Here is a 27,415-nt window from a genome sequence, read left to right as displayed (position 1 = left end):
ATATTATTATAAAATTGTTTCTTAGTTATAAATAATATCTTTTTTACAAAATCATATATTAATTTTTAGTATATCCTATTTATTAGGATTTTCATATCAAATATTTGGTGATAATAATTTTTAATTTAATGAGATGTTATAACCCGTTTAAGAGCATTTTGGGTTTGGTGAGACTCATACTCGAGAATTCAGATCAAATGCATTAGTATCCTTCATTTACAAATAAAGCAATATAGTGGATTAAGATAATGTAGAGAGAAACCATAGATTTTAAATGTTTCGTTTATAAGTATTTAAGATTAAAACATGTCTACACTCTACCACTAATACTGTTGTCGGTAATTTTCTTATAATAGGCCTATTTGTGTAGGTAATCGATTGAGATTTAAGTCAATTTCTTGTTTATAATGATACAAGAGTATTCTAAAATTATGTGTTTGTTTTTGTTTTAATATCCCAATTCAAGTTATTTTGCTCAAATAATAAACCCTGAATACGACGACAATATTTGTTTCACAAATTCATCGGTATATGTGTTAAAACCATTTCGTTCAAAATACTAATTTACGTTTTCCTGTTTCATCATAACTTAGAATTAAGTAATGTTTTCGCATGTGTTCCTTATTTTTAATCCACAATATTAAGGTGGATTCACTCATTGGCATATTCTCAAATGCTGGGTTGAAAATCCACATCTTAACCAAGAATGTTCGTGACCATTGAGACTTGTTTATATATTTTGTAATTGCACATGCTTCTCATTATATATTCCCTATACTTCTAGCATAAAACAATGTGTACCTAACATACGAATCTCCATTTTTACTTCGTACATTCAACTTACTGTAAAATCTCAGTTTGAGTCGTATGAAATAAGGGCCGTTACAAGTTACATACCTAACCTCGTAAATATAATTTTTTTTAAAACTAGTAACCCTCAAGTTTTATTAAGTTACACAAACAATTTTGTAAGTTTTTAATACGGTATGAACCAATATTGTAACAAACCGATGTCGATCTAGTTTCCACATTGTCTCTCCTCTAACCCGTGTTTAAAACAACTAGTTTAAAATTATAATGACATAAATATATAATAACATGCCTTCAAATTTCAAATGCTATTAATTTTCTTAAATAACAAAAGTTAATATATCATCCATTATTTGGGTTGCCGACAATTGAAGCTCCACGGACCTTTTCACACGTCGCCATCTTCTTTAATTAGCATTTGAGGGCCCTTCTAAGATATTTTGTATAGTATAGTATGTTACTATGTTATAGTTTAGTTGTTGAGTTGATTTTTATAATACATAAATCTAAAGTTAAAACAAGACGGGTCCAATTGTATGGACCAATTTTTATAACCTTATTTTTATTTTCATTTACAACGACAGGAAAGGCCAATCAAACATTCAAATAGATTTTTCTTTTAACCTTATTCACTTAACATATTCCACTTTTTAACTTTTTCACTAGAACATGACACGAGTTTAGTTATAAACTTTTCTACAAACTTGGATATCTTATTAGATGAATTGGTGACACCAATCTTTTCATGGGCATATTAGACCATGGAATGAAAACATCACTAGTTCGGTTAAGTGTTTTTTAACTGTTATCGTTTGAACTTTGAACCGGATGGTTTTTACGCGTGACGGTTGAACCACCGAATCATGATCAGAGGTCGACCCATCATTATTCAATACTGATAATCATATCTAGTGATCTTACTCAATACAGGTTGTTGTATAAAATGCCGAGTATGATGGCAAATAAATTTATAGATTATGTATCCGTAGATCTCACTCGTATCGATCGAAGGTAGCTTTCAATCTACGTTTGTCTATGCTCATACGGCGAGTGTGTAGAATATTGACACCTTCTATGAGGCACGATGAGTTACAATGTAATTGGTATAGATGAAAGCAGAAGAAAAGAGATCAATTGTAAAATCGATTAACAGATAGAAGAAGGTAAAAGTTGTGGCGTAGAGGGGGTGCTATCTTTCCATCTAAATCAGTTTATTATTTTAACCAGCTAATATTTAATTCCATAACAGTAAGCTAAAAAAGAGTCATAACTCAAAAAACAATATAAAAAAAAACATCAAGACAGTTAGATTGATGTTTTTTTTTCTAGTATCTAAAAACTAGTAAGACAACGGATTTATTATTGGTCCGGTTTTAAAAACATTTAATGACCCTCAATCGTTCATTCGTCAACCCAATAGTCCAAAAACCGATCTCATATTCGATCCACCCTAAAGAAATTATCATGAATAACATTTAAATAGGTTGAAAAGTTGACCTTGTTAAAAATCGTAGAATCGTATCCAAATATTTGAAATATATTTATTTAAAGTATTTCTTAGATCCGTCTGAAATACAAAATTACACGTATGATGCCGACACATTGCCAAATGGACAAAGTTAAAAGATAAACCAGTGCAAGGACAACACGTCTGTCATGTGATTAATACACTTGTAGGACACGTATCAGACTCCATAAGTCCAACACTAGCTGCTGCTTCGTCAATCAAAACCCATTTTGTTAAATTTAGGGGTTTTCATGTCCGTTCACTAATCCAAAATCTGTTTCTGGGTTCCATTCAAAACCTTAAATAGAGTGTTTTTTGAACTGGGTTTGTTTTAATTCTTTGATTTCATGGTTTAAACAGCTAAATTCGACAAAACGATAGAAAAGTCAAAAAGTCAACTCCATGGATATAACGGAGGTTTCGATTATTCATCATGTGGGTATTGTGTTCTTGGTGATATGGTTGCTTTCTGCGTTCAATTCTTGCCACCCATTGGTTTACTTCATCTCTTTCATCTATCTTTACTTGGTAAGTAAGCAAGAAAGCAAGCTAGATTTTTTTATTATGTTTGCATAGTTTAATTAGTGTTCTGTGTTACAAGGTTCATGAGAATTTTGCAATAAGATTCAGAAGAAAGGTGAGGTTTGAAGAAAGAAGACAAGCCAATCAAAAAAGGGTAAATCTTTGTTTTATATTACTTTGCAAGATATTTATACAAAAAGCTTTAATGATGCTCTTAGATTATAGATAATTAATTTAGTAAATTGTTAGGCTTGTGAATTCTTTCCCTTTTTACTTGTAAATTTATTATTATTATTATTATTATTATTACTATTATTATTACTATTATTATTATTATTGTTATTATTTATTTATTGTAATAAGGTTAATAATTGCCCAAAAACTGAAATTTATCAAATTATTAATTCCCTTTTTGGTTTTGTGTAGGTATTATCTGATTCAGAATCGGTTCGGTGGTTGAACCATTTGGTTGAAAATATTTGGCCAATATGTATGGAAAATATAGTCTCACAGAAGATTCTCCTCCCTATCATACCTTGGTTCCTGGAGAAGTACAAACCGTGGACCGTGGTACGAATCTGATCCTAATATTATTCATTTTAATCTTGTATGATCGAATCTGCACTCTTTATAGTTTCATGTTTGTATGTGACGATATATACAGAAAGAAGCTATGGTTCAGAATTTGTATCTGGGAAGATCTCCTCCTATGATTACAGACATGAGGGTCTGTCGTCAATCTACTGGTGATGATCATTTGGTAAGTTAACTTTCTTTTTTGGGTTGTCATGAGAACCCGTTAGGTAAGACTCACGCACCCCACCTGTTGGTCTGGTAAAGTACAGCTTACGTGACACGTATCCTTCAACGGGTTAAGGCAGAAAACCAGTGGAAGCTTTATTTAAATCTGAGACCTGTGTTAGAAGGGAATCATAGACATACACTTACCAATATCTTTTTGGTGATTTCTAATTCTAATTTGGTTTCTAATATATTATGTTTAAGGTTTTGGAACTGGGATTAAATTTTAAGACGGCCGATGACATGAGCGCGATATTAGCAGCGAAACTGACCAAAAGATTGGGTTTTGGGATGTCAGCTAAAATGCATATAACAGGAATGCATGTCGAAGGAAAGGTCGGCTGTTTATTTATTAATTTTTTTGTCTTAAACTCAAGATTTACTTCTTTAATTATGTAATTTGTTTAGGTATTGGCGGGAATAAAATTTCTCCCAAAATGGCCGTTTCTGGGACGCATGAGGGTCTGTTTTGTTGAACCACCATATTTTCAAATGACAGTGAAACCGATCTTTTCTCACGGTGTCGATGTAACTGAAGTTCCTGGGATTGCAGGATGGCTGGTTAGTACTCGGTTAACTTGATCTACTAGTGAGTGTATTACAGATGAACACAATCTAATGTGTGTCATCTGTTGTTTTACTTTATTAGGATAAGCTTCTGACAGTTGCATTTGAGGAGACACTGGTGGAGGTAACTTTCTTTTGTTTGACCCATATAACGTTTTTGGCCTGATAAGGATGAACTATAACCCAAATGGTGGTTACTGTTTTTGCAGCCTAATATGTTGGTGGTGGATGTTGAGAAATTTGTGTCACCCGAACAAGGTACGAAAGATTTTTTGACTCGAAATTTACAATGAAATTTATTTCTTAACGCGTATTGTAATAAAGTTTAAATCTAATTATTTTCTTTTCTTTGTTATGTTTTAGAAACTTGGTTTTCAGTTGACGCAAAGGAGCCGGTTGGTTATGCATTAGTGGAAATTGTGGAAGGATCAGATATGAAACCATCAGACATAAACGGTAAATTTACTTTAAAAAGTTCATTAATATTCCTTGCCGTGTAGTCAACACGTGGATTATGGGCTAACCGAACCGTGTTTCAGGGTTGGCTGATCCTTACATAAAAGGCCAGTTCGGTGCGTACCGGTTCAAGACCAAGACGCAAAAGAAGACACTATCTCCAAAATGGCTTGAAGAGTTCAAAATTCCTGTCACTTCATGGGATTTGCCTAATCTTCTTGAAATTGAAGTCCATGATAAAGATCACATTTATGACGACGCCCTCGGGTTCGTTTTTATTCAAAAGTTCCTGACCATCGGTTTAAACTTTGAACTCGTGTTCATATGATTGCAATGCGCATGTTTTATACAGGGTTTGTTGTGTAAAGATTAATGATTTTAGAGATGGCGAGAGACATGACATGTGGCTGCCCCTTAAAAACATAAAAACGGGAAGATTGCATATTGCAGTTACAGTTATTGAAGCTAAAGAAGATATCGACACACCTAAGAACGAATTCCAGAAAGAAAACGGGTCACAAAACCCGCCTGAAAGACCTAATAAAACAGAAACCGATCATCTTGAACCGATTGATGTCGAAGGGCAAAGGGAGACTGGCATATGGGTTCAACGCCCGGGTGCTGAGGTGGCACAAGTTTGGGAGCCTAGAAAGGGGAAGAATCGGGTGATCAATAAAGACAGTGAGTCGGTGATTAGTAGCATTGGTTCTGAACCGTTCCCACATGAGTCGAGCAGCACTGATGAAAGTGTGGAGGAAGCCAAACCGAAGTCCAGAAACATGGTTAAGAGAGGGTTCCATAAAGTCGGCTCGTTGTTTCAAAGAAGCCCGAAACCCGAGGATGATAATAAATCAAGAAACTTTGAGAAACAAGAAGACGCAGACACTGAAATTCTGCATAAAAACGTGCGTGCGGTTAATGAAAAGGGGGTTAACGTGAAGTTGGTGATGGTGGATAAACTTGAAGTACCTGGTCGGGACCCGCAAGTCCGGTTTGAAGAGAGCCCAGATGGAAGTGAAGTGAGTAATAGTCCGGATAAGAGGAAAAGAGAGACGGTCAAAGGTTTTATGAAGCAAACCGGGAACTCAGCTCGTGGTTTGATGCATGCGGTATCACGTAAGGTGTCTAGTAAAGGGAAAGATAATGATATAGGTGTGAAGTCAGACACTTCGAGCGAGGTTGGGCCTGTTGGTTCACCTGGATACCGAGGTGACGGTGAGGCAAGCCCGAATGGTTTGTCTGGTCCGGGTCAGGTGGATTCACAAGAAGCTGGTATGAGTCCTGTCAGGTCGGGTGAAGTTAATGCGGATGATCCAGATAGAGTCAGAACCGACGTTGCGGATATAATTGATGATTCCAGAAGAGCAGATCAAGAAACATGTTGAAAGTTCACTGTGAAGGAGATAATATATTGTCTTTGATGTGGTTGTACTTTGTTTCAATGGATTTGTTATATGTAAATGGAAAGATTTGCTTGTTTATAACTCGGTATGGTGAATCTACTTAGTTATTTTGCTCTAAAATTAGATGGATTTGTGGGTGGAATTAGAGTAATCCATGAAAGGACATAAACCATAGCGGTTTTATTCGTTTTCGCTATATCAAGATTGTGGCACGTTTATTCTAAAATCAGTAATATATTAAGAACTGTGCAACCGTATGATGTACTTGTACATATTGTATATGACATAATTAAGTCGTGGGAGGTTACATGTACAAATGCATTATGCGATTCTTGTGGTTCTCAAACGCATTATATAATATATAGTTCCCCGAAACTGAGGACCCACAGTGTTTGTAGAGGAGCCTCCCTGTTTCCGGCAACATGTTTAAATCCCTAATTTCCGGCAGCGCCCAACCGTCAAGGTACGCTTTTTGATGCTTACTGATTATCTGAGATTTAGGTTTACTGATTATGAAACACATGATTCTTTTTGTTGATTTGACAATTTTTGTCGCAGAATGGAATCACTCAGAAGATGTTGTATGTAAGCAATTTCAGCGCTTATTGGTCAATCTTTTAAGTAACATGATCACTATTGTTTTATATAACTAGTCAGTTGCCCGCAGCGATGCAGCGGTGTATGCGCAAACGCAACCGGTATTAGTACGTTTGTAACCTCGCAACGGTATGTGTGTAACCTGAAGGTGATATGCATTTAACGTGGCTTCAGACGTGTAACTAGTGCCAGTAAGCGCGCCACATAATGCCTATACGCGAGCAACCTGGTATGTATAAACAAAGTCATACTTAAACGCGCGTAACTGGTGGCGAAAAGCAAGAAGCAAAGATTAAATGTACAATTCAAAACTCAGTCCGTTTCGACGGACCTATTCCGACCCGAAAACGTTTTGACATGAACCCTTTCGATCTAAACTCATCTCGACATGAACTAAATTAACCCTTTTAGTATTAACATGTTCCAACCCTAACATGTTCCAACACCATTAGCCGAACCTGATCGACCCGTTGTCGGTAATAACTGATCACGTAACATGCTAGTTTTTTTAAAAATTAATAAACTATAGCAATACTATACTCAAATTAAAGAGAACAGAATGCTCGTTTTTATGGTGTAATTTTTTACAAAGTATATTAACGTGTGAAAAAGTTACGGCCGTTAAAAAGTCGTGGGGTAGGTGGTTTATAATTAGGGGGAAATGTGTAACTATTTAATATATTAACAAAACTTGATTGAAGTTGAAGGACTATTATTGTATATTATTTTGGAATAAGCAAAGACTATTTTACCCCTACATTCTTAAATTTTATGCATTGTTACTTGTATTTCATGCAACAAGAGTGGTACCTCTTAAAATTTAAGAGGTCCCTCACTCTTATATTATATATACTTATACTACTTATATAGTTAGATTAATGACATTGTTAATCCACGTATACCTCCAATTTTGTAGAGATAACTTAGGCCACACATTAAAGTTAAGAACGGAGGTGCATTCACCGGTCAGATTAGCTAGGTTTAAAGGAATCTTTATTCATTTCAAAATCATTTAATAACTCTAATATATACAAGTGATGAGCAACTTGAACATGACCGTTGGATGGCTTCCCCATATAATGTGTTTTGCAGGAACGTACAGGATGCATTTGGTAAGGATCCCGATTTGAATTTAAAGAAGCATAATGGATCAACACATCATAAAGACGCTAGGCACATGGTATTCTCTAGGTATGCTCTGTTTGTTTTTCAAATAATCCCACTAATGATGGCAATGAGGCTATAGAGTAAAACCTCACATCATCAATTTTCAAGGATCAAATAGTTATAACGCATACATGGCAACTTATTACTGATTGAAGGTAATTTGACCTTTATCTTTGAAATTATTTCAAGTTATTAAATTTTCTTTTATAGTGTTTTAATAACAAAAATGTTCGTTATTATTAATATAGGTGATCGAAAGAAAATGGTTCTATGATAAGTGATATGGATCTGGTTCATCATATAGACCACATGAATGTCCTCGTTAGTATAATGGAAAGGTCTTAACATGTTATATAAATTATATTTCACATTTTCACCTTATTGTATTTTGTGTGATATATAGGGTGAAGATTCTTGGCATGTTTCAAAATTAAAATCCATTCCAAATTCTTAAGTGTTCATCTGAATCTCTGAATAAGGTATTATGTTATAACAACATTTCATTTGATGTTTTTTCCTTGTAGTTTTTAAGTTACATTTGTTTTGAAACAGGGTATGGATGGTTTTAATAGTAATTCAGTTACAACTGTACTTGGTGCAAAAAACCTTGCTCATGTATTAGATGCAGCCCTTCGCGACCTTGGAGTTTCAAGTGTACGGTGGTTGAGAAAGGGATTAAATGTGGCCAATCTAAATAATTAAATTACATTAATATATCATCGGACGGATTTTTCTTGCTTACATTTTCTAATAATGAAGTTTGTAACTTTTTACTTATAAGTTGAACGAGTTTTACTTTGATCTTATTCAAATATCGTTTTTGATTGAGAATGCAAACAGAGATAGTTGTGCCATACTGTCATTATGACGTTAACTACCCGTCCACCGGACGGGTATAAAACTAGTTTTTTTTATTCTAAATGAATGCGTTTCTTATTGGTTTTTGTTAAATAACTCGAAAGAAACAAGCATATCATTCACTCGAAACCCCAACCCCAAACCGAATGGTGAAGTCATTCTAGTTAATCATACCACCAGTATTGTTGGATAAATCCATATATCCGTATTGTTGCAAACTTGCAATCATCTTCTCCAACCGTAAAAGTACCAACACACGTTTACTTAAAAACATAAATTAAAACAGACGGGACTACTCAATCCTCACTTATTTAATAATGTTTCTATTAAATATAAGTTTAAGTAATTTGTGTAGATGAGAATTACTACCGCATTTGTAAATGACTCGGCATTTATTATTAATACTTGGACTAAGTTGTGTGTACGTTTTTCCTATTGTATCTAGTCACTGGTTTCAGTTTTGATTTTAATATATTCGGCATCTAAAAAAACTACTATTAATACTTCAAAGGTAGATAGTTTCCCATACACCATTTAGAGGGAAACGGCAAAGAAAATTTGTGTTTATACACACAACACAATGGGACATTTGACATACCATAAATGTATTTAATGTGGTATTTTTGTAAAACCAAAAAACCTTTCGGAACCGTATCTAAAACCATGAAGAAAAGTTCAAACATGTGACTCTTGAGGAACCGACCTGTGAAACCCATCTTACCATCTGCAAACCCGAACCACCAATGCATATACAAGTTTGTTTTGGGTCTGAGATTCGTAAGAATTCGATCCCAGTTCCAGGTCGGTTGCCTAGTAGGGCCGTGTCAGAACCGGTGGCCTACAGACTACAGTTCAGCTAATTGATACCCTCGTAAATGTAAATTAGCCGAGAGCTCGCGCTTTGCAGTGGGTGTGAAATATGACACAAACTAATGTTGGTTACTGGAAATTGAAGAGTGTAACATCCTAAAATTTATAATGTTGAATAAAGAAAGTTATGTTTAGTGATTTCGCGTTATTAATTATTTAATATCGAGTAAGGAGCGGATCATGGACTTGGATTAATTGAGATGGGTTAAATGAGAATGAGCCTTAGGTCCATGGGATTTAAGGGATATAAATATCCCCTAAAACCCCAAACCATCATTCATTCCATCTATTTTCTAACACTCCAAGACACACACCACACACCAAACACCGCTGGCCGGCCGAGGAGAGGAACGGACAGAACCGGGAGAGAGAGAGAGAGAGCGTTGGTTGTGATTAAACAAGTAAACGAGATCCAAACAAGCTCAAAAATGTATGATTCTTGATCTTTGAAGTTTAAAGATCCAAGTTTTATAGTGTAGATACGACCGAAAATGGTTGGGTTGGGTGATGTCGAACCATAACAAGGGTGTTAAAATCGCCCAAAATGCTGGACAGAAATCAAAGCCGTGGCTTATCTGGGCAACTTCGCCTGCAACTGGGCAACTTCGCCTTCAAAGTGATAACTTCGCCTTCAAAGCGATAACTTCGCCTTCAAAGCGATAACTTCGCCTGAGGCCAAGTTCGCCTAATTGATAACTTCGCTTACGGCCAAGTTCGCCTAACTGGTAACTTCTCCTAAAGCCAAGTTCGCCTGATAACTTCGCCTAGAGCTAAGTTCGCCTGAGGTTTAACTTCGCCTAAAGCCAAGTTCGCCTGATAACTTCGCCTAAAGCTAAGTTCGCCTAAGGTTTAACTTCGCTTAAAGTCAAGTTCGTTTAGAAAATAAATTAAAAATCTAATGAAAAATGTGTTAAGACAGTTAATGGAAATAAAATTTTCCAAGCTGACCTGGCAGCTCGACCCCAGCCAGGGGCTCTGCCCCTTGGACCCTGCTAGGGGCTGCCGTCCCTAGACCCCGCTGCCAGGGGCGCTGCCCCCCGGACCCCCGTTCGTTGTGGGTCATATAAAGATAGAAATACATTATGAGAAGTGATAGTTAATTGATACGTATACTTGTTATACAGTCAGCCGTGCACAACTGAATAAAGGGATTACGATTAACGGTGAACGTAACCGTGTTCAGGTGAGTTTCTAGCCCCATTTATGTGTTATGTTTTCGGGGCTGTATGCATACTCGATATGTTTGTTAATACGCTTATCCTAAGAGATAAGTGTATGCCTTATGTGAATGATGTGATATGTATGAATGATTGCTTGATGGTACGTGAACGATCTTCGGATATTGCACGTACTGTCAGGTTGTAACGCTAAGTATAAGGTAAGTATGATATGTATGCTTATGTGTATGAATGTGATAAAGTTAATAAAAGAAGGAAAGGATGGTTGTATGGTAACGAAGAGGGAATCGAACCCTACTAATATTCGAGAACTAGGGAACCGAACCCTACTAATATTCGAGGAAGGAGGGTACCGAGCCCTAATAATACTCGAGGAAGGAGGGTACCGAGCCCTAATAATACTCGAGGAAGGAGGGTACCGAGCTCTAATAATACTCGAGGAAGGAGGTACCGAGCCCTAATAATACTCGAGAAATGTAGGGCGTAATGCTCTTTATAACGTAAGATATGAAAGTAAGTTAATACAAAAGAAAGTATGAAAGTAAGAAAGTATGAATGAAAGAATATAAGTTTATGTGTATTGTATAGTGTACGATTAACTAGAACTCACTCAGCGTAGCTGACTTTTAGTATGCACACAGGTGAGTAGGATGAGGCAGCTCGCTTGAGGAGACACGTGGCATCGAACAAGAGTCTGGCATCTGAAGACTTATGATGTTTTAATTTTAATGCTTTAATGTTGAAAGACAAAGGATGTTTTGAGACAAGTTATGAATTATGTAATGTTTTATGAAAGTTTTATATTCCGCGTAAATGTTTTAATTAACTCTGATATTTAGAACTGTGTTTATGAGTAAATCCAACACGAAAGTAGGGCTACCGGTAACGGGGCCTTACAAAGAGCTACTGTTGAAATATGTATTTACTTTCAATTCAATGTCAAACATTTTGTTTGCATAAACACTTACTAACATTTATTTTTGCTATTGTATTTCAATATGTTGCAGAGACACTATGGACTTTTGGAGTGTTATTGGGCTGATTGGCTGGATGGCTACTTATGGGCTTGAATTCTGCTTGGACCTAAAACCGAATGGATGCTAGCTTGGACCTAAAACCGGAGATGAGAAGGCCCAGCCCATATGGGTTTATTAAAACGAAAGTTATTTTCTATTTCGTGTAGAGTTGTTCATCTTCTTGTTTCCAATTAGGGTTTCTATTGTTAGAGTTGTTTCTGTAATCAGTTTGGCGTTTAGAACATCACAATGATGGTCTAAGTTCTTTTATTTTCTTATCTATCTTCTGTTCTTCTTTGGGCTGATTTGTTTAAGAGTGTTTGTTCTAATTTGTGAAGTTTCTCATCAATTGATAAAGAAGTATGATTTGTGACAGCTACAATTTCTGTCAACCAGTCTAGTTTCAATAACTTTTTATGCCCAACATTGTTGTTCACATTTAGTTTTAATTGGTTTTTGCCTAATATGTTTGTTCGTTGACATTCGTGAATTGCTCGTTTGCATTGTTATTGAACGAACATAAACGGAAATGAACAAGTTATTTTTCTAAACGAAGGAAACTTTGTTCATTTAATGTTCATGTCGGATTGTTTGTCGTGTTAATGTTAAAACAACCAAACACATACATTTTTCTATATACAAAAAAAACATTAATTCACAAGTCCGTTCGATTAATATGAAATAGTATCAACATGTAGGAGAAAATTTGTTAACTACAAAATTATACGGGCCATATTAACAGGCTTAAACCTTTTGTTCGTGTCAGATATAATTCATGTCTAAATTTACTCGCTTGGTGAGTTTGGAATATATATTATGCCCCGAATCGGCGTACTTACCCGTAGATGGGCACAAAATTACCACTATTGGTATAAACAAAGTAAACGCATTAATAAAGATCTAAAATAACTCGTTTGTTTTCAAAATTCAAACAAAACAATACTCAGTTATACATGTGAGTTGTGATCATAGTCCTGGATCTAAAATAATAGTAACGGACGACCAGCACTTATATTCTTCCATCAAAAGGAAAATAGCTCATTCTAAAAGCTTTATACTTATAATTTCCCTGAATAAAAAATAGTCATTTCTAAGAGGCTCAATGCTTACATTTTTCCCATATGAGACATAGCCCCTTCTAGGAGGCTCGTTACTTACATTCCCCCCAAATGAGACATGGCCCCTTCTAGGAGGCTAGTTACTTACATTTCCCCCAAATGAGACATAGCCCCTTCTAAGACTGTCCTCTATGGTGAGGGGCTTCGAAGCCCCTCCCCAGTTTCACATCAGCACCACGTGAGCACTGGGGCTTCAAAGTCCCACCCAAAAATGCCCTCTATAGTGAGGGGCTTCAAAGCCCTTTAATTTTTTTTTATTTTTTTTTAAATTTAATAAACAAACAAACTTTAATAATAAAATACTAACTATATTAAACTAAATAATAAAAATCAAAGTTAATTAAACTAAAAAACATAAAAAAAACATACAAATAGAAAAAAAAAAATAGAATTAATATTCGGCGTCCGGCAGTTGGAACCACCCAACCTTCGGCGCTCTTGGTTGGACCGCGCCCCACCGCGGTGTTCCGGGCCCATCGACGCCCGCCAGGTCAGCCGTTGGAGCCCCATAGTGGGTGGTCTAAGAGGCTCTTAATTAAACCCCCCCCCCCCCCCCTCAAGATGGGACATAACCCCTTATAAGAGGCTCTTAATTACATATCCCCCCCCCCCAAAACACACACACACACACACAAAAGATGAGGCAGATCCTCTTCTAAGAGGCTCGTTATTTACATATTCCTCATATGGGACATAACCCCTTCTAAGAGTTCGTTACTTACATTTCCCCCAAATGGAACATAGCCCGTTCTAAAAGGCTCATTACTTACCTTTCCCCAGATGCTATATAGCCCTTTTAGGAGGCTCGTTACTTATATGTTTCCCGCTAAATGAAATTCCATACGTATGCATCCCCTCTAATGGGAAAATGACATCAATTCTCATTCACAATGAGTGAAAGGAAGGCCCGACCAAGGGGCTTGAATCCACATACAAATTGAGAACTATCATACTACATTCACATCACAGGCTAGGAATCTCATAATACACTCATGTACACACTTCATGTGATAATATAATTTAAGGTGATTAAACTATGGGGGCTATCATGATATAATACCACCACGAAAATATATTTACATTCAGATAACCTTAACATTTTTGAATTAGTTTCTTATACTGTTAGTAGATATTATTGTCGCAATCTCCGGTCCTCTTCGATCACTTTGACATACCTTATAAAGAACTTTCCAGAAGCCACGTTTAGATACAAGCGCTCATATAATTTATTTGACATCAGTCACATCACCCAACAAGTTCAAGACCACAACATTAATGGTCTTGGAACTTGTTGGGTGATGTCAAATAAATTATATGAGCGCTTGTATCTAAACGTGGCTAGGAGGGATAACATGGCATAACACCATGCCGACAAGTTGGCTATACATTGCCTTAGGCCTTTCTAAGCGGCAAAGAACAATATCACATATCAGAAGAAGATTTTATTAAATATGTACCAATAATAGCTCTTCTGCAGAGGTTACTTTATATCTACCAAATTTGGCCATGATCACTGGATGTAATTACACAAATTCCCATTGGATGGGAAAGAGCTCTTTAAAGTGGCCTTTTAAAGTGGCCATATTGTCTCATATTTGCATACTCGAGAGGAACAACCCCCTTTTACGGATTACATAACCATTGGTGTAAAACTACTAGTGATTTCTTCGATTGGCCTACATCTGAATCGCATTATGGTCATTGTTGGGGACCCAAATCCTAGTCACTTCTTAGAATGACACTTTCACCAAACCTCTATCGAACCGTTTTACATAGGTACTAACCAATTGAAACATAACACCAAATAGCCGATCTATGTGATGCTTACAAAAATATTTTAGTGAATACGTTGTTGTTTTACTTTTCCTTCACTTCCCTTAAAATACCTTAACTGCAAAACATCTTCAGGCCGCTGACTCTAAATGAGCACCACATGCTCCATATATTATCATATCCATATCATGTTCATTGTCACCATCTTCGTATACTCATTCGGACATTAATGGTTTAACCTTCGTTTTGGGAAGTCATGCCTTAAGACATGGCATACCTCCACTTGACGCCAACTCGTTTCCTTGTATTAACGGTTTCAACTTGCACAACCTAAGGTTTGTTCTTATTATACCACAGCCGTTTTAATTCATCATCATGTGAGATATAACGTAAAAATTTCTAAATCACTGCCACATCAACCCGTTACTCTAAGACTTCGCCTCACATTCAAACTAGTTGTGTCATGAGTTTGGGTTTTCTTCCTGACTCTGAACGTTTACTCCATAAACCAATTTTAAATATCATAATCTCATTAATTTCATTTCACTTATCTTTTCATTGATCTCAAATTTCTTAACCATCTTTGTTATTTAGAATTCTAAATGTAAAGCTACATCAAAGATTACAAACTCGGGAAATCCAACATAATCGGGCTCAAAGAAAGGGATTATCCCCAACTTTGTCATGGTCGGGGAAGTTAAGTTTGGAGTCTCTTATACCAATCATAAATAATTAGTATAAGAGACTGGAAGGACTTGAAAAGGTAACTCATAATTTAGCCTAATACACCACCATACCACCATGTTACCCAAAGAGCCATAGAGTTAACTCATTTTCAGGCCCAGCATATCATGCAATTGGCTAAAAGCCTAGAGTAGGGGAAACATATGACCAAGTTGTGTTCTAGATAAAAAGTCAAAAAGGAAGGAAATAGTCATATTGAGGAAGGTAATCCACATTTAGTAAGGTGGCCCTCGTTAGTCAACATGTTTTGATGAGATTTCGGCCACATTATATCAAGAATATGAAGACCATTGCATATATGTAAAACCTTCCAAAATATCAAAGCGTCAAAGATATCTTCACAAATTAGAAGAACGCCCTAATAAATATGCATCGAGAGTAGATATATTACAGGAGTGACTATAGACTTGGCAAATCTCGTGGAGATCATTGAATTTCATTACATATATTTGTTGGTAATTCCGAACCGTATTCACAAATCAGTGAGTATGGAAAGACCTAATTAAGTTGACAAGCCGGTCTAGTTTCCTAATTGTAATATGATTATTATGGTAATTTCTTGGTCACCAAGTTAGAGTTAGATTATAAATATGGGGGCTTGGTTAGAGGCTTTAGATGTGTGATCAATATAGTATTATTGTGACTAATTTTTGAGTCAGTTTTCTTTTGAAATAATAAAGTGTTTGATCGATCCTGTGCCTTGGTATCAGAGCTTGGTGTAATCGTGGCCGAAGCTCGAGCTACCCAGGATGGATATATAGATCCACCCGCTGCATGAAAGCATGTCGCCGTCATGAAGAGATCTAAGGCGGATAATTAAACATGTCTCAAATGAGACTAGAACCCATAACCTTTTGGTTGAGAAATACCTCTTTGACACTAGACTAAACTAGTGGTTATGTAATTGAATTTAAACACTAAATATACATATTGTTTTGATAAAAATACATTTAATATAACAAAAAAATCCGGGCCTAGCAGGGTGTCAGGCCTGTGGCTGTCGACCACCCTGCCACACCTTATGGCCGGCCTTGGACTGTCGACCGATTACTTCAAGAAGTTGTGCTAGATCTTGTTTATTAACTCCAGGAACCGTGGAACCAAAGTCGAGTTATATTTGTTGCCCAAGTTAGTGAAAAGAAGACCTTTGTTTGATTTTCTTGGTTAATCGATTCATATTTCCATTTCAAGTTGGAAATCATATCTGAACCGTGATCCGAAGGACTGGATCAAGAAGCGAAGATGATCGATGGTCGATGAACAAGAAAAATCGAGTTACGTTTACGAAGTTACGGGGGGTGATTGTTGTTAATTCCGGACCATATTCACAGTCGATGAATATGGATGGACCTAAGTTGACAAGTCTGTCAAATTGGTTTAGTTTTCTAATTGTAATATGATTATTGTGATGTCTTGATCAACAAGTTTGGGTTATATTATAAATATAGGGCTTGGTTAGAGGCTTTAGATATGTGATCAATAGAGTATTATTGTAATGAGTTTTTGAGTTAGTTTTGTGTTGCAATAATAAAGTGTTTGATCGATTACGTGACTTGAATATTCACTTTCCACATATATTCACTTTCCCTCTCAGTTACTCTCTCTACCTCCTACTAACTTAAGATTCTTCTTGCATACACTTTATATTTATGCACACGGAGAAAACAATGATGGCTATGATGAAAACAGACCTAAGCCGAAGGATTCTCCCCATCCACGATAAGGCCCGAGTCCATTCCGAACCCAGGGTAAGGATGGAAATGGGTCGAGTTTATATAATCCCAAACTCATACCCGGTTATTAAAGCCCGTCCTAAACTCGTCGGGTATTTATCGAGTAATTACCCGTCGGGTTTCAGAAACGCCCACCGGGTTTCGGGTTTTCTGTCAAGTTTTAACATAATACCCGTCCGGTATACCCGGCTCCATACCCATGATTACATAAATTAGAAAATAGAAACTCCACATTCAAATTTCCACTAATTTGAAACTTGTAATTCACTTTATGAGGCGGGCTTTGTAATTTGTAATTCACCATAAGTTAATAGAGACATAAAAGTTACTAGGTTACAGAAAGTTAGAAACATAAACTCCAAGTTCAAGTTTCACATTATCTTATAAAATAATTGATTTAACATATAAAAGTTATAATATACTACATATAAAAATATATTTGTATATTTATTGAATAAAAATAAGAATGATGAGAAGGATTTGAACGAGAATAATGGCGGAAACATTTTCGTTTTTTAATTTTATTTTGACCTTTTGAGTTATGATTTTTTTATTTTTTATTTGAATTTATTTTTAAGAGATTTTTGTGTGTAGTCACAAATCTGTCCTACACTTCTTATTTTTGTATCCTTTTGTATTTGAACTTTACCCTTAAAAATAAATACATAAAAAAAATTATATGGTTTACATTGGGCATACAATCGGGTTAACGGGTTGGGTAAGCAGTTGATTTACAAATCCCAAACTCATGAAAATTTTAAAAACAAATCCCAAATCCATCCCGGTCCCTAATAGGACGGGTATACATATCCCTGTTTTGTTGGGTTTCGGGTTTTATAATCGGGATCGGGTTTTACTGTCATCCCTAACCCGGGTGTATTCGCGTTTCAACAACGTCCAATTTGAATAGTTTAAAGACGTACGCTAACATTATACTATTTATTTTGTATAGTAAAAGAGAGCCACAATTAAGTATAAATTGCACACCTAAAAATATAGCAAAACGAGAAGAAATTTAATGGTAGATATTCATTTGGGACCAACTGAGAAATCTTTGGTGTTATTCTCACGATCTTATCAGAGTCGGTCAATGCAAACAATTTGAAAAGTATTTATCTGAACCATAATAGACGTAGAGTCGGTCAATGCAAAATCAGTTTGAAAAGTTTTTCACTGGTCTCGACGGGTTAACTTAATTGATCCATTAGTTTTCTTTTTGAGTTAATAAATACTTCTAAGTTCTAAATCACTTTAATTATATAGAAAACCTTAAAATTTTACAATAATTCGATTATTCGTACACTTTAAATGTTTGATATGTATATTTTTTAAAACGTGTTAATTTGTATTTTAATTAATTATATATTATGACTTCATTTTAGAAACTCTACCTGTGTGAGGGTATAACATTTAATTTTCAAGCTTTCACGTTACGGGTATGAGTTGACAATTAACACTACCTTGCAGCCATATATTCCTATAAATAGATATAACTGCAAAAGAAAGCACACATACAAAAAGATACAAGAGAAACATGCTTTTTCGTATTTTGTTTCTCTATCTTTTAGCATTTCCTTTTGCAATAGCCTTGGGAACTCTTCAAGGCTCCACCAATATTAACAATATATCGAAGCCAAACTGTCCAACCCACTGCGGGAATGTGAAAGTTCCTTACCCTTTTGGTATCGGTAATGATACGGAGTGTTCCTTAGACGACACGTTCCACGTTACCTGTAACATGACCTCCGGGGAGTTGTTCCTCCGTTCAAGCGACATAAAAATATACAATATTTCAGATTCCGAGCTCCGCATTGCCACTAATGTTGTATATAAGTGCTACAACGAAAATGGAACAATAGATAACCAATTTGAAAATTGGTGGGATAGCTTAAGTGCATTCACTTTCTCTGAAAAGAACAGGCTCACAGTCCTTGGGTGTGATGATTATTCTTTGATGAGAAACAGTATATACGGTCCTAGCAGTGGCTGTATGGGAATATGTAGAAGTAAAGAAGATGTGCCTGATAATGGGCAGTGCTCAGGAATCGGTTGTTGTCAGACATCTATACCAAAGGGCTTTCGCTATTACAATGTTACACTTCACACCTTAAGAAACCACAGGGATGTTTGGTCCTTCAACCGTTGTGGTATGACGTTTCTTGGTGAGGAAGGTACTTTTGTGTTTGGTGGAGCCAATGATTTATCTAATGCCAATGATGTTTGGTATAGGGTAAAGTCCAGTGTCCCTGTTGTCGTAGACTGGGCAATTGCATCCAACACTCGGAACTGCGCCGAGTCTACCACCGCATGCAAAGAAAACAGCTCCTGCTATGACGCAGATGGCGGTGGCTATCGTTGTAGATGTAACGATGGTTATGAGGGCAATCCCTATCTTGATCCAGGCTGCCAAGGTCAGTTTTCACCATAGGGAACAATCTATATCATAGGGGTGTTCGGTATTCGAATCGACTCGAATAACTCGAAATTCGATTCGACTCGCATTCGAATTTAAATGTTCGAATTCGATTTTCAACCATTCAAATTCGATTCGAGTAATCGAATACGAATTTATGATTTGAAATTTGAATTCAAATTATACATTTTATTTTTATTAAATATATACATACTTATGAAAAGATAAACAAAACAAATATTTTGAGTTATACAGATTACAAAATTGAAAGTTCATCATTTTGTTTAATAATTCATGTAATTAGTCATTACCATTTTTAATATTTAGGATGTGATAACTTTTAATAATTTATTTATTTCATAGACTTGTACCTTTTGTTGTTAAAAAAATCAAATTTATAGTGGTTTTGAAATTGAAATATATTTTTTAACTAAATTCGAATTTGAACTTCATTTTCGAATTAGCTATTTTGAATTCAAATCGATTCGTTAAAGCTATTTTTAATTCAAATCCAACTTCAAAATTTCAAAATTCGAACATGAGAAATTCGATACGTTGAACACCCCTACTGTACATGCTATGAGAGGGATTATACCGTCTATGTTTATTCAATCTCAATAGTAGTAACAACTAACTACTCAAGTCCCAATCGATATTCAAACACGAACTAACCGAATAACTCTCGTTTAATAATAAGAAAACATAACTCAAAATTGATTACAATCTCTCAAACACTAACTCGATTTGACTCTTGATGAACCCTAACTCGGTTGCATCTCGTATTCCTCTTGATGAACCCTAACTCGGTTACATCTCATGTGTTCTATAATGTCTAATCATAGCTCGGTTTAGATAAACTAACCCTAACTTGCTAGCTAAGACATTATCAATTATAATTACTAAACAATTAGGAAGCATGTTTTAATTAGAAAATATAGCCAACTATGATCGATTTGTGATAATTTTTCCATCAACTTCATCAACTTGTGACCTAGAGTCCGAAATTATGTCCAATAATGACCCCTTAATTTCCGACTCAAAATACGTGGCTTTTCAACTCTAAGCATGTCTCTTTTTCCGATCTTGACCATGTCGGCTTTCACAACCATCTTGGTCCTTTGCATCTCGGTCTTGATCTCCAGGAATTTCTCTTGATCCACGAATGTATTCTTTCGACTCTCCCGAACTCGACTACCTCTATGACCTTGCCCCAGACTATTCCCTCGCCGTATGAACTTGCATATTCGCACTTCTGGTTGCGATTCTTATCATCTAATCAAGCGAACATCAGTCTTCCTTGATCTTCTTTTGTTCCCAAATCAAACAAAAGTATGTCATTCATATCAAAATTTTGGTCAAAACATAACTCGTACAACTCATATAAAGCTGAACTCTGAATTAAACTGACTTGTTCAATCCAAATAAAAAACCCCAACAAGAATGGTTAAACCAACTTATTTAACTGAATAGTAGTCAACCAAGAAAAAAAATAACAGACCAACTTTTGATCTTATTTTTCTTCTTTGAATTCCTTGTCACCGCCAAAAAGACGCCTATAGAGGTAGGGTAGCAAAAAGCCTCTTTTACCTATGAGATAACACCCGTGGGTCATTCAGGACTCCCTCAGAGGAAATTCGCGGATCATTTGCGGTACCTGCATAATATGCGGAAGGCAAACACCAAAAGAACACAAGTTCAAATAGTTATCTTATAGGATAAGGAACCTCCCGCAGATGTGGAAGCCCCCAAATACGGGAGAAGGATTGGATGACGTCGGTAAAAGCAGTTGTAACCAACTTCCTTCTAGAAGATCGATTGAAATATTCCCTGAAAGAGACATTCCCTCTTTCGTGAAGAGGATGTGACAGTGCGATCAATCAGAGAAAGACAGCTAGACAGTTTGTTATAACAATGCACATGGCCAGTTGTTATCTCTTATCAGACTTCACCACGTGTCCATTCATGTAGAAAGAGCATCTTCTAGATAGTGACAGTTGCACCAATCACAACGCCGACTATAAATATCTAACTCATCATCATGAGGTATTCATTCACACTCCACATATTACATTAATCACTATACTCTATCTCTCTCAAGAGCCGCACTTATTCTCACGCTAGAGGGTGGTTACAGGAAGACCCCCACTCTTGTCCTTCCCGTAACGATCTCATGATGGTTCTGTTTTGCAGGTCATCTCCGCCGGAATTGATTGGTTTTAGACTTTAGTTAACCTAATTCTCATTTTATAAACCACACCCGGCGGAAATATAGATCTAACCTAATCGGGTTTGGATCCTTGTTTCTTCAACTCCTTTGACATTTTATAACAAAACAACCAATAAGATAGAGAACTTATTTTTTCCACCGAACAGAAAAATCAATGTTTTCAGTCCCAGTCTGGGCGTTGAAACGGATGACGTCATAAATAATCTCTCTCTCTCTCTCTCTCTCTATATATATATAATTATAAATATAAATAATAATAATAATAATAATAGTAATAATAGCAAGTTTCATGTGCATTTACACATATTTTTTAAATCTATTGCATTTATATTTCATCTATACTAATATAAATTTTGTTTTGTTGATTGGTTGGTGGAATAATCAACAATACTTAATCTTGGTCATGCACCCGGGTTCGATTTGACAAAAACACGAACAACTTTTGAAACCGCCAAAATCATCGGAAACGTACCAAACGACCGAAAGAATTAGGATCACGACTTCGAGCTCCAGCTTCTTCTTTGCTTTAATCGACTATAAATTTTTTTTCTCGGAACTGTTGATTGTCTATCTCCTTCTCGATCACGACTTCTCCAAGAATCAATCCCACCTTGCTGATAACGGCTTTGATCGATGTCATAAGTCTCTTCTTGATCGGTCACGTCTTTGATCAATAAACACCAAGAGCTTATCCGATCTGATACCAATTTAAGTCCCGATCGATAATTAAACATGAACTAAACGAATAACTTACATTTATAAATAAGAAAATATAACCCAATAATTGATAGCAATCACTCAAACCCTAACTCTACTTGACACTTAATGAACCCTAACTCGGTTGCATATCGTATTCCTCTTCATGAATCTAACTCAGTTACATCTCATGTATTCTATAATGTCTATGCATACCTCGGTTTATATAAACTAACCCTAACTTGTTAGCCAAGACATTATCAAATATAATTATAAACAATTAGAATACATGTTACAATTAGGAAACAATGACGGACTTGGCATTATTGGTCCCTCAAGCAGTCAACTTCACCGACTTACTACTTAGAGTCTGAAATTACGTCCAACAACGGAAACTTAATTAAGTGACGTGTGATATACAATTGCTTAGATGAAACTAAACATAATGGATTTTATTGTTTGATAAAATAATTTTATTGTTTGCTTAGAGCCTGAAAATATTTTGTTTTCTATGATTAATCATTCCTTACATATCATCTTTAGCAAATGTAATGTTACAAAATTACGTATCTCTCAAGGGTTTATGTCACAAATATAGAATGTCAACAATAATACTCTGAAACTCCAACAATACATTCTGTAAGGCCCCGAGCCCGGTGTCCTAAATTATCATTGGATTTACTCATAAACACAGTTTTAATTATCAGAGTGAATTAAAACTTTTTGCGGAAGACTTAACATTCAGCCATATATTACATAAATATTAAATCTTGTCTTAACGAAATTCAAAATTTTCTTAAACATAACAATGAAACACCATAACATTTCTTCTCAAGATGCTAGCCTTTTCATTCCAATGCCATGTGTCTCCCTCAAGCTAGCTGCTTTAACCTATTTGTCTGCGTGCATACTAAAATTAAACTACGTTGAGTGAATTCTAATTAATCAAGAAACATACATTACATTCACACACACACACACACACACACACACACACATATATATATATGTATGTATGTATGTATGTATCCGAAGACACATATTGCATACTTAACATGTTTACCTTTCATACATGCATACATACATACATACATACTTTCTTACTTCCTTGTTTTAATACTTACTAATACATACATAATTATCTCTACGTTTTAAAGAGCATTTCACCCTACTTCCTCAAGTATTATTAGGTCTGGTTCTCTTCTGCCTCAGATATTATTAGGGTCCGATTCCCTTCTGCCTCAGATATTATTAGGGTCCTGGTTCCTTTTCTGCCTCAAATATTAGTAGGGTTCGGTTCCCTTCTGCCACAGATATTATTAGGGCACGCTTCCCTTCTGCCTCAGATATTATTAGGGTCTGGTTCTCTTATGCATCGGATAACCATACAACCATACATCAACCTCGAATATTTTTAGGGTTCGGTTCCCTTATGAATCGAATAACCATACAACCATACATCTGCCTCAGATATTATTAGGGTCATGTTCCCTTATGCATTAGATAACCATATAACCATACAATAGCTATATGTTCATATACGTTTACTTGTATAGTTTTAATTCTTTCTACATTCATTCATTATTTCAATATCATTCATAGACATTCATATAGCATACACTTACCACTTAAGGTAAGTGTATTAACTAACCACGTTGGAGTATGCACACAGCCCCGAAAAACATATGTAAGGCTCGTCTCAAAAACAAATAAATATAACATCTTTAACGAGCAAATTTAAACAAACGATAAGCGTACGATAATATAAAAAACGTGAACTACTACAATGTAGAATTAATCCTTATCCAAAATACAAGCCCACTAGTTCAAGTACAAAATACTTAAAGAACAACGGAAGCTAAAGAACTTTCGGGAAGTGTTCGGTTCTTGACATGGCTCGATCTTCATCCGGGGTCTAAAGTGCATAATTACCTATCATACAATTTCATTCAAACGATTAGAAATCAAAGCATTTGAACAAATATATATATATATATATATATATATATATATATATATATATTATTTTATTTATTTACTTTTCTTTTTCTTCCCGACCCGTCCGTGTAAGAATTCAACCCGCCCGGGTCACCAGGATATGTTTTCTTTCAAAACATTTACCCGGCCGTGTCAGTTTTCAACCCGACCGAGTCACTTGGGCATGCTTTCTTTCAGAACCTTTACCCGGCCGGGTCACCTGGGCATGCTTTCTTTTCACCTAATTTGCATCCAAATCTATCCAAACTCAATTTAATCACTAGAAAATCATGTCTAACATATCTAAGCCATAATCCATTAACCGGATTCAAATTTCTTAGGTTTTTTACGCACCCGTTACCCGGTTTGCGTTTTCGTTTATTTAACCCTTTTTGACATTTAAGCATTATAACTTAAATCGTCTGCAATATTTTTATAGGTTTATTTCTCTACATTTACAACCCATTACCCGGGCTTATTAATCTCGTGTTCCACGCTTCCGTTACCCGGTTTGCGTTTACACTAATTTGACCCGGTTTATGTTCAAGTACTTGAACTTGATTCATTCATATTCTTTTCAAGAATTATTCTTTTTTTTTCCAACTGTAACCCATTATCCGGGTTAATTATTTTATGACCCACGCTCCCGTTACCCAATTTGCGTTTATATTAAATACAACCCATTATCCGGGCTCATCGTCCTTATTAATCACGCTTCCGTTACCCGGTTTGCGTATACATCTCTTTGACCCATTTGGTTTGCTTTGTGAATATTATCACTTATGAGCAAACCATTCACACTTATAAACATTTTAAAGACAAATCCTTTGAATTAACAATATTAAATAATTGAAATAAATAACGAAGCATATAGCCACGTACCTTAAGCTTTTCCTTTCAAGCGTGCGTCCGTCCCGGCTTGACCTCCCGAAGCTTCCCCCGAGTTGCCTAAAGAGCATAACCCAATTATAATTAGAACCATTCCGGTCCTTGTCTAAAGCAAGTAATTTGCCAAATCACATTATTATATGTTTTATTAACAACTCTCATTCATTATTCATAACTAATAACCCACTTAGGCATTTTGTCAAACACCTTGTGGGCATAACATTTGGCTAGCCATAATAGTTCAATTTAGAGGTTTCTAACCAAGTGATTTAGACCCAACTAGTAGGTATGTTCTCTATAATCATTAGATGGAAACTAATCCAACTAAGCTACAATAATTTCATGGATTTCTTGTTTCTCATAGAACCCATTTCCTCCTACACTAAGATGATACTCTAACACTTGATTATTGCTAATTCATTTACAATTTCAGTTAGAATTAAGGCCATGGGTCTCAATAACACCCTTCTTAGGCCATACTAACATCAATTATCCAAGAACTCAATCTCCCAAGTTCATGTGTACAAAATTAATCAACCAAAACGAAAATTTCAACATACCTTAGGTTAGATATGTATGGGTGATTGATTATCTCTACACATGCATTAGTTCTTAGCCCGATTACCCTTTCAATTTGTTGATTTTAGGATTTGAGAAGGTATCTCCTTCTTCTCTCTCTCTGGTCGTTCTATGCGCACACACAAGTGTGTGTTTGTTTTAAAATTTTCCATTTAGAACTCTAGGTTTCATTTAAAATTTTACTTTTTAATGGATAGAACCTATCCTTTTATTAGAATTTTTTTTCATGAATTTAACTAGGTTCAAGATCTTCTGGTTACCATATCGTTAATAACCGATAATCGTGTGCGTGCGTGTGTGTGTATATATATGTAGTTATATAAATTTAATATTTTTGGGGTGTTACAACATAACAAAGAAATGGGGTAGAAACTCACCTGGTTTATGTTCCTTTCTGAATTGATTGTAACACATTTTTCAACTGAGCATGACTAACTATATAATGGATATAGGTGTTAATTAACTACTTCCTATCTAAGTCTTAGTACTCAAGTCGTCAAGCTAATTTGTCTTAAGGCCAAACAAATCAAATCGAATAGGCCAAATGAATCGAATCGAATCGAGTTTAGCAAACGAATTGAATCGAATATTCAAACGAATTGAATCGAGTATTCAAACAAATCGAATCGAATATTCAAACTATTCGAATCAAATATTCAAACGATTCGAATCGAGTATTTAAATGAATCAAATCGAATATTCAAACGAATTGAATCGAGTATTCAAACTAATCGAATCCTATTTTTCTAACGAATCGAATTGCATTTTTTAAACGTATCGAATCCTATTTTTATTTTTCTAACGAATAGAATCGCATTTTTCAAACGAATCAAATCCCACCCAATAACTCTTTAATCACCAAGTTTATGTTTTTCCTGCATGTTAGGGTCTGATTTACTATCTACCTAGTTTCATGCAAAACCAACTTCGTTTACCCATCCTTTTCACGAACCGAACACTACTCGTTTCACCCGAAACGAGCCAACTAACCCATTTACTAGCAAGTTCATTAATTTATCAATAATCGTGACCCGATCTACCATTCTACCAATTTCATGCAAGTTCATACATGAAAAGTAAGTTTTTTTTAATAAAAACGTACCTCTGAGGTTTATGTTTGAAATCACTCGAGAAGACCAAAACTATATCAAACTAACTCGGAATTGAGTGATTCAAGCGGCGACAATACCGGGTCGCTAAGCTCTACCAGTGTCGCCCACTTCGGCCGCCGGAATCCGCCGCTACAGTTGCCGGAAACCGGAAAACTCACTTTTCCAATGTTACGTTTTATATGGGTTACTCAGATCGAAGATCCAAATGATGGAAATCTTCATTTATATGCCATGAACACTCAATTAAATTTGTTATCTATTCGACGGTTGATCTTCAGGAATCGTCCGATCTTTATGGGTTGCTCTCACAAAAACGAGATTTTGGTAATGAATGAATTTGGAGTCTAAGATGGTTATAAATGAGTTGGTGGCTACATTTATGGGAAGGGAGTAGGGTTTCATG

The 27,415-nt window shown here is 35.6% G+C and overlaps 2 protein-coding genes and 1 long non-coding RNA gene across 3 annotated transcripts; 2 read left to right on the top strand and 1 right to left on the bottom strand.

Annotated features, from left to right (window-relative positions):
• Positions 1-2,539: 2,539 nt before the first annotated feature.
• Positions 2,540-6,192, top strand: LOC143587504 (C2 domain-containing protein At1g53590-like). The gene is made up of 12 exons (XM_077068780.1): positions 2,540-2,845; positions 2,919-2,993; positions 3,266-3,409; positions 3,504-3,599; positions 3,845-3,976; positions 4,049-4,201; positions 4,290-4,331; positions 4,417-4,465; positions 4,571-4,663; positions 4,747-4,930; positions 5,016-5,951; positions 5,991-6,192. Exons 1-12 carry the CDS (start codon positions 2,720-2,722, stop codon positions 6,046-6,048), a joined length of 2,088 nt encoding a protein of 695 aa, XP_076924895.1. The 5' UTR covers positions 2,540-2,719; the 3' UTR covers positions 6,049-6,192.
• Positions 6,193-18,654: 12,462 nt separating this feature from the next.
• Positions 18,655-19,548, top strand: LOC143586448 (wall-associated receptor kinase 2-like). Its single transcript, XM_077067993.1, has one exon. It carries the CDS (start codon positions 18,655-18,657, stop codon positions 19,546-19,548), a length of 894 nt encoding a protein of 297 aa, XP_076924108.1.
• A 4,724-nt stretch (positions 19,549-24,272) lies between these two features.
• On the bottom strand, positions 24,273-25,981 carry LOC143585554 (uncharacterized). Its single transcript, XR_013144559.1, has 3 exons — positions 25,882-25,981; positions 25,316-25,381; positions 24,273-24,388 (listed from the first exon to the last, which is right to left on the bottom strand). It is a non-coding gene; the product is annotated as an uncharacterized LOC143585554 (long non-coding RNA).
• Between the last annotated feature and the right edge of the window lie 1,434 nt (positions 25,982-27,415).

Source organism: Bidens hawaiensis, unplaced genomic scaffold (assembly GCF_021521415.1).
Source record: "Bidens hawaiensis isolate Kalapana, Puna unplaced genomic scaffold, B.hawaiensis_p1.1 tig00001575_1, whole genome shotgun sequence".
Classification (NCBI taxonomy): domain Eukaryota; kingdom Viridiplantae; phylum Streptophyta; class Magnoliopsida; order Asterales; family Asteraceae; genus Bidens; species Bidens hawaiensis.
This window is presented reverse-complemented; position numbering and strand designations above follow the sequence as displayed.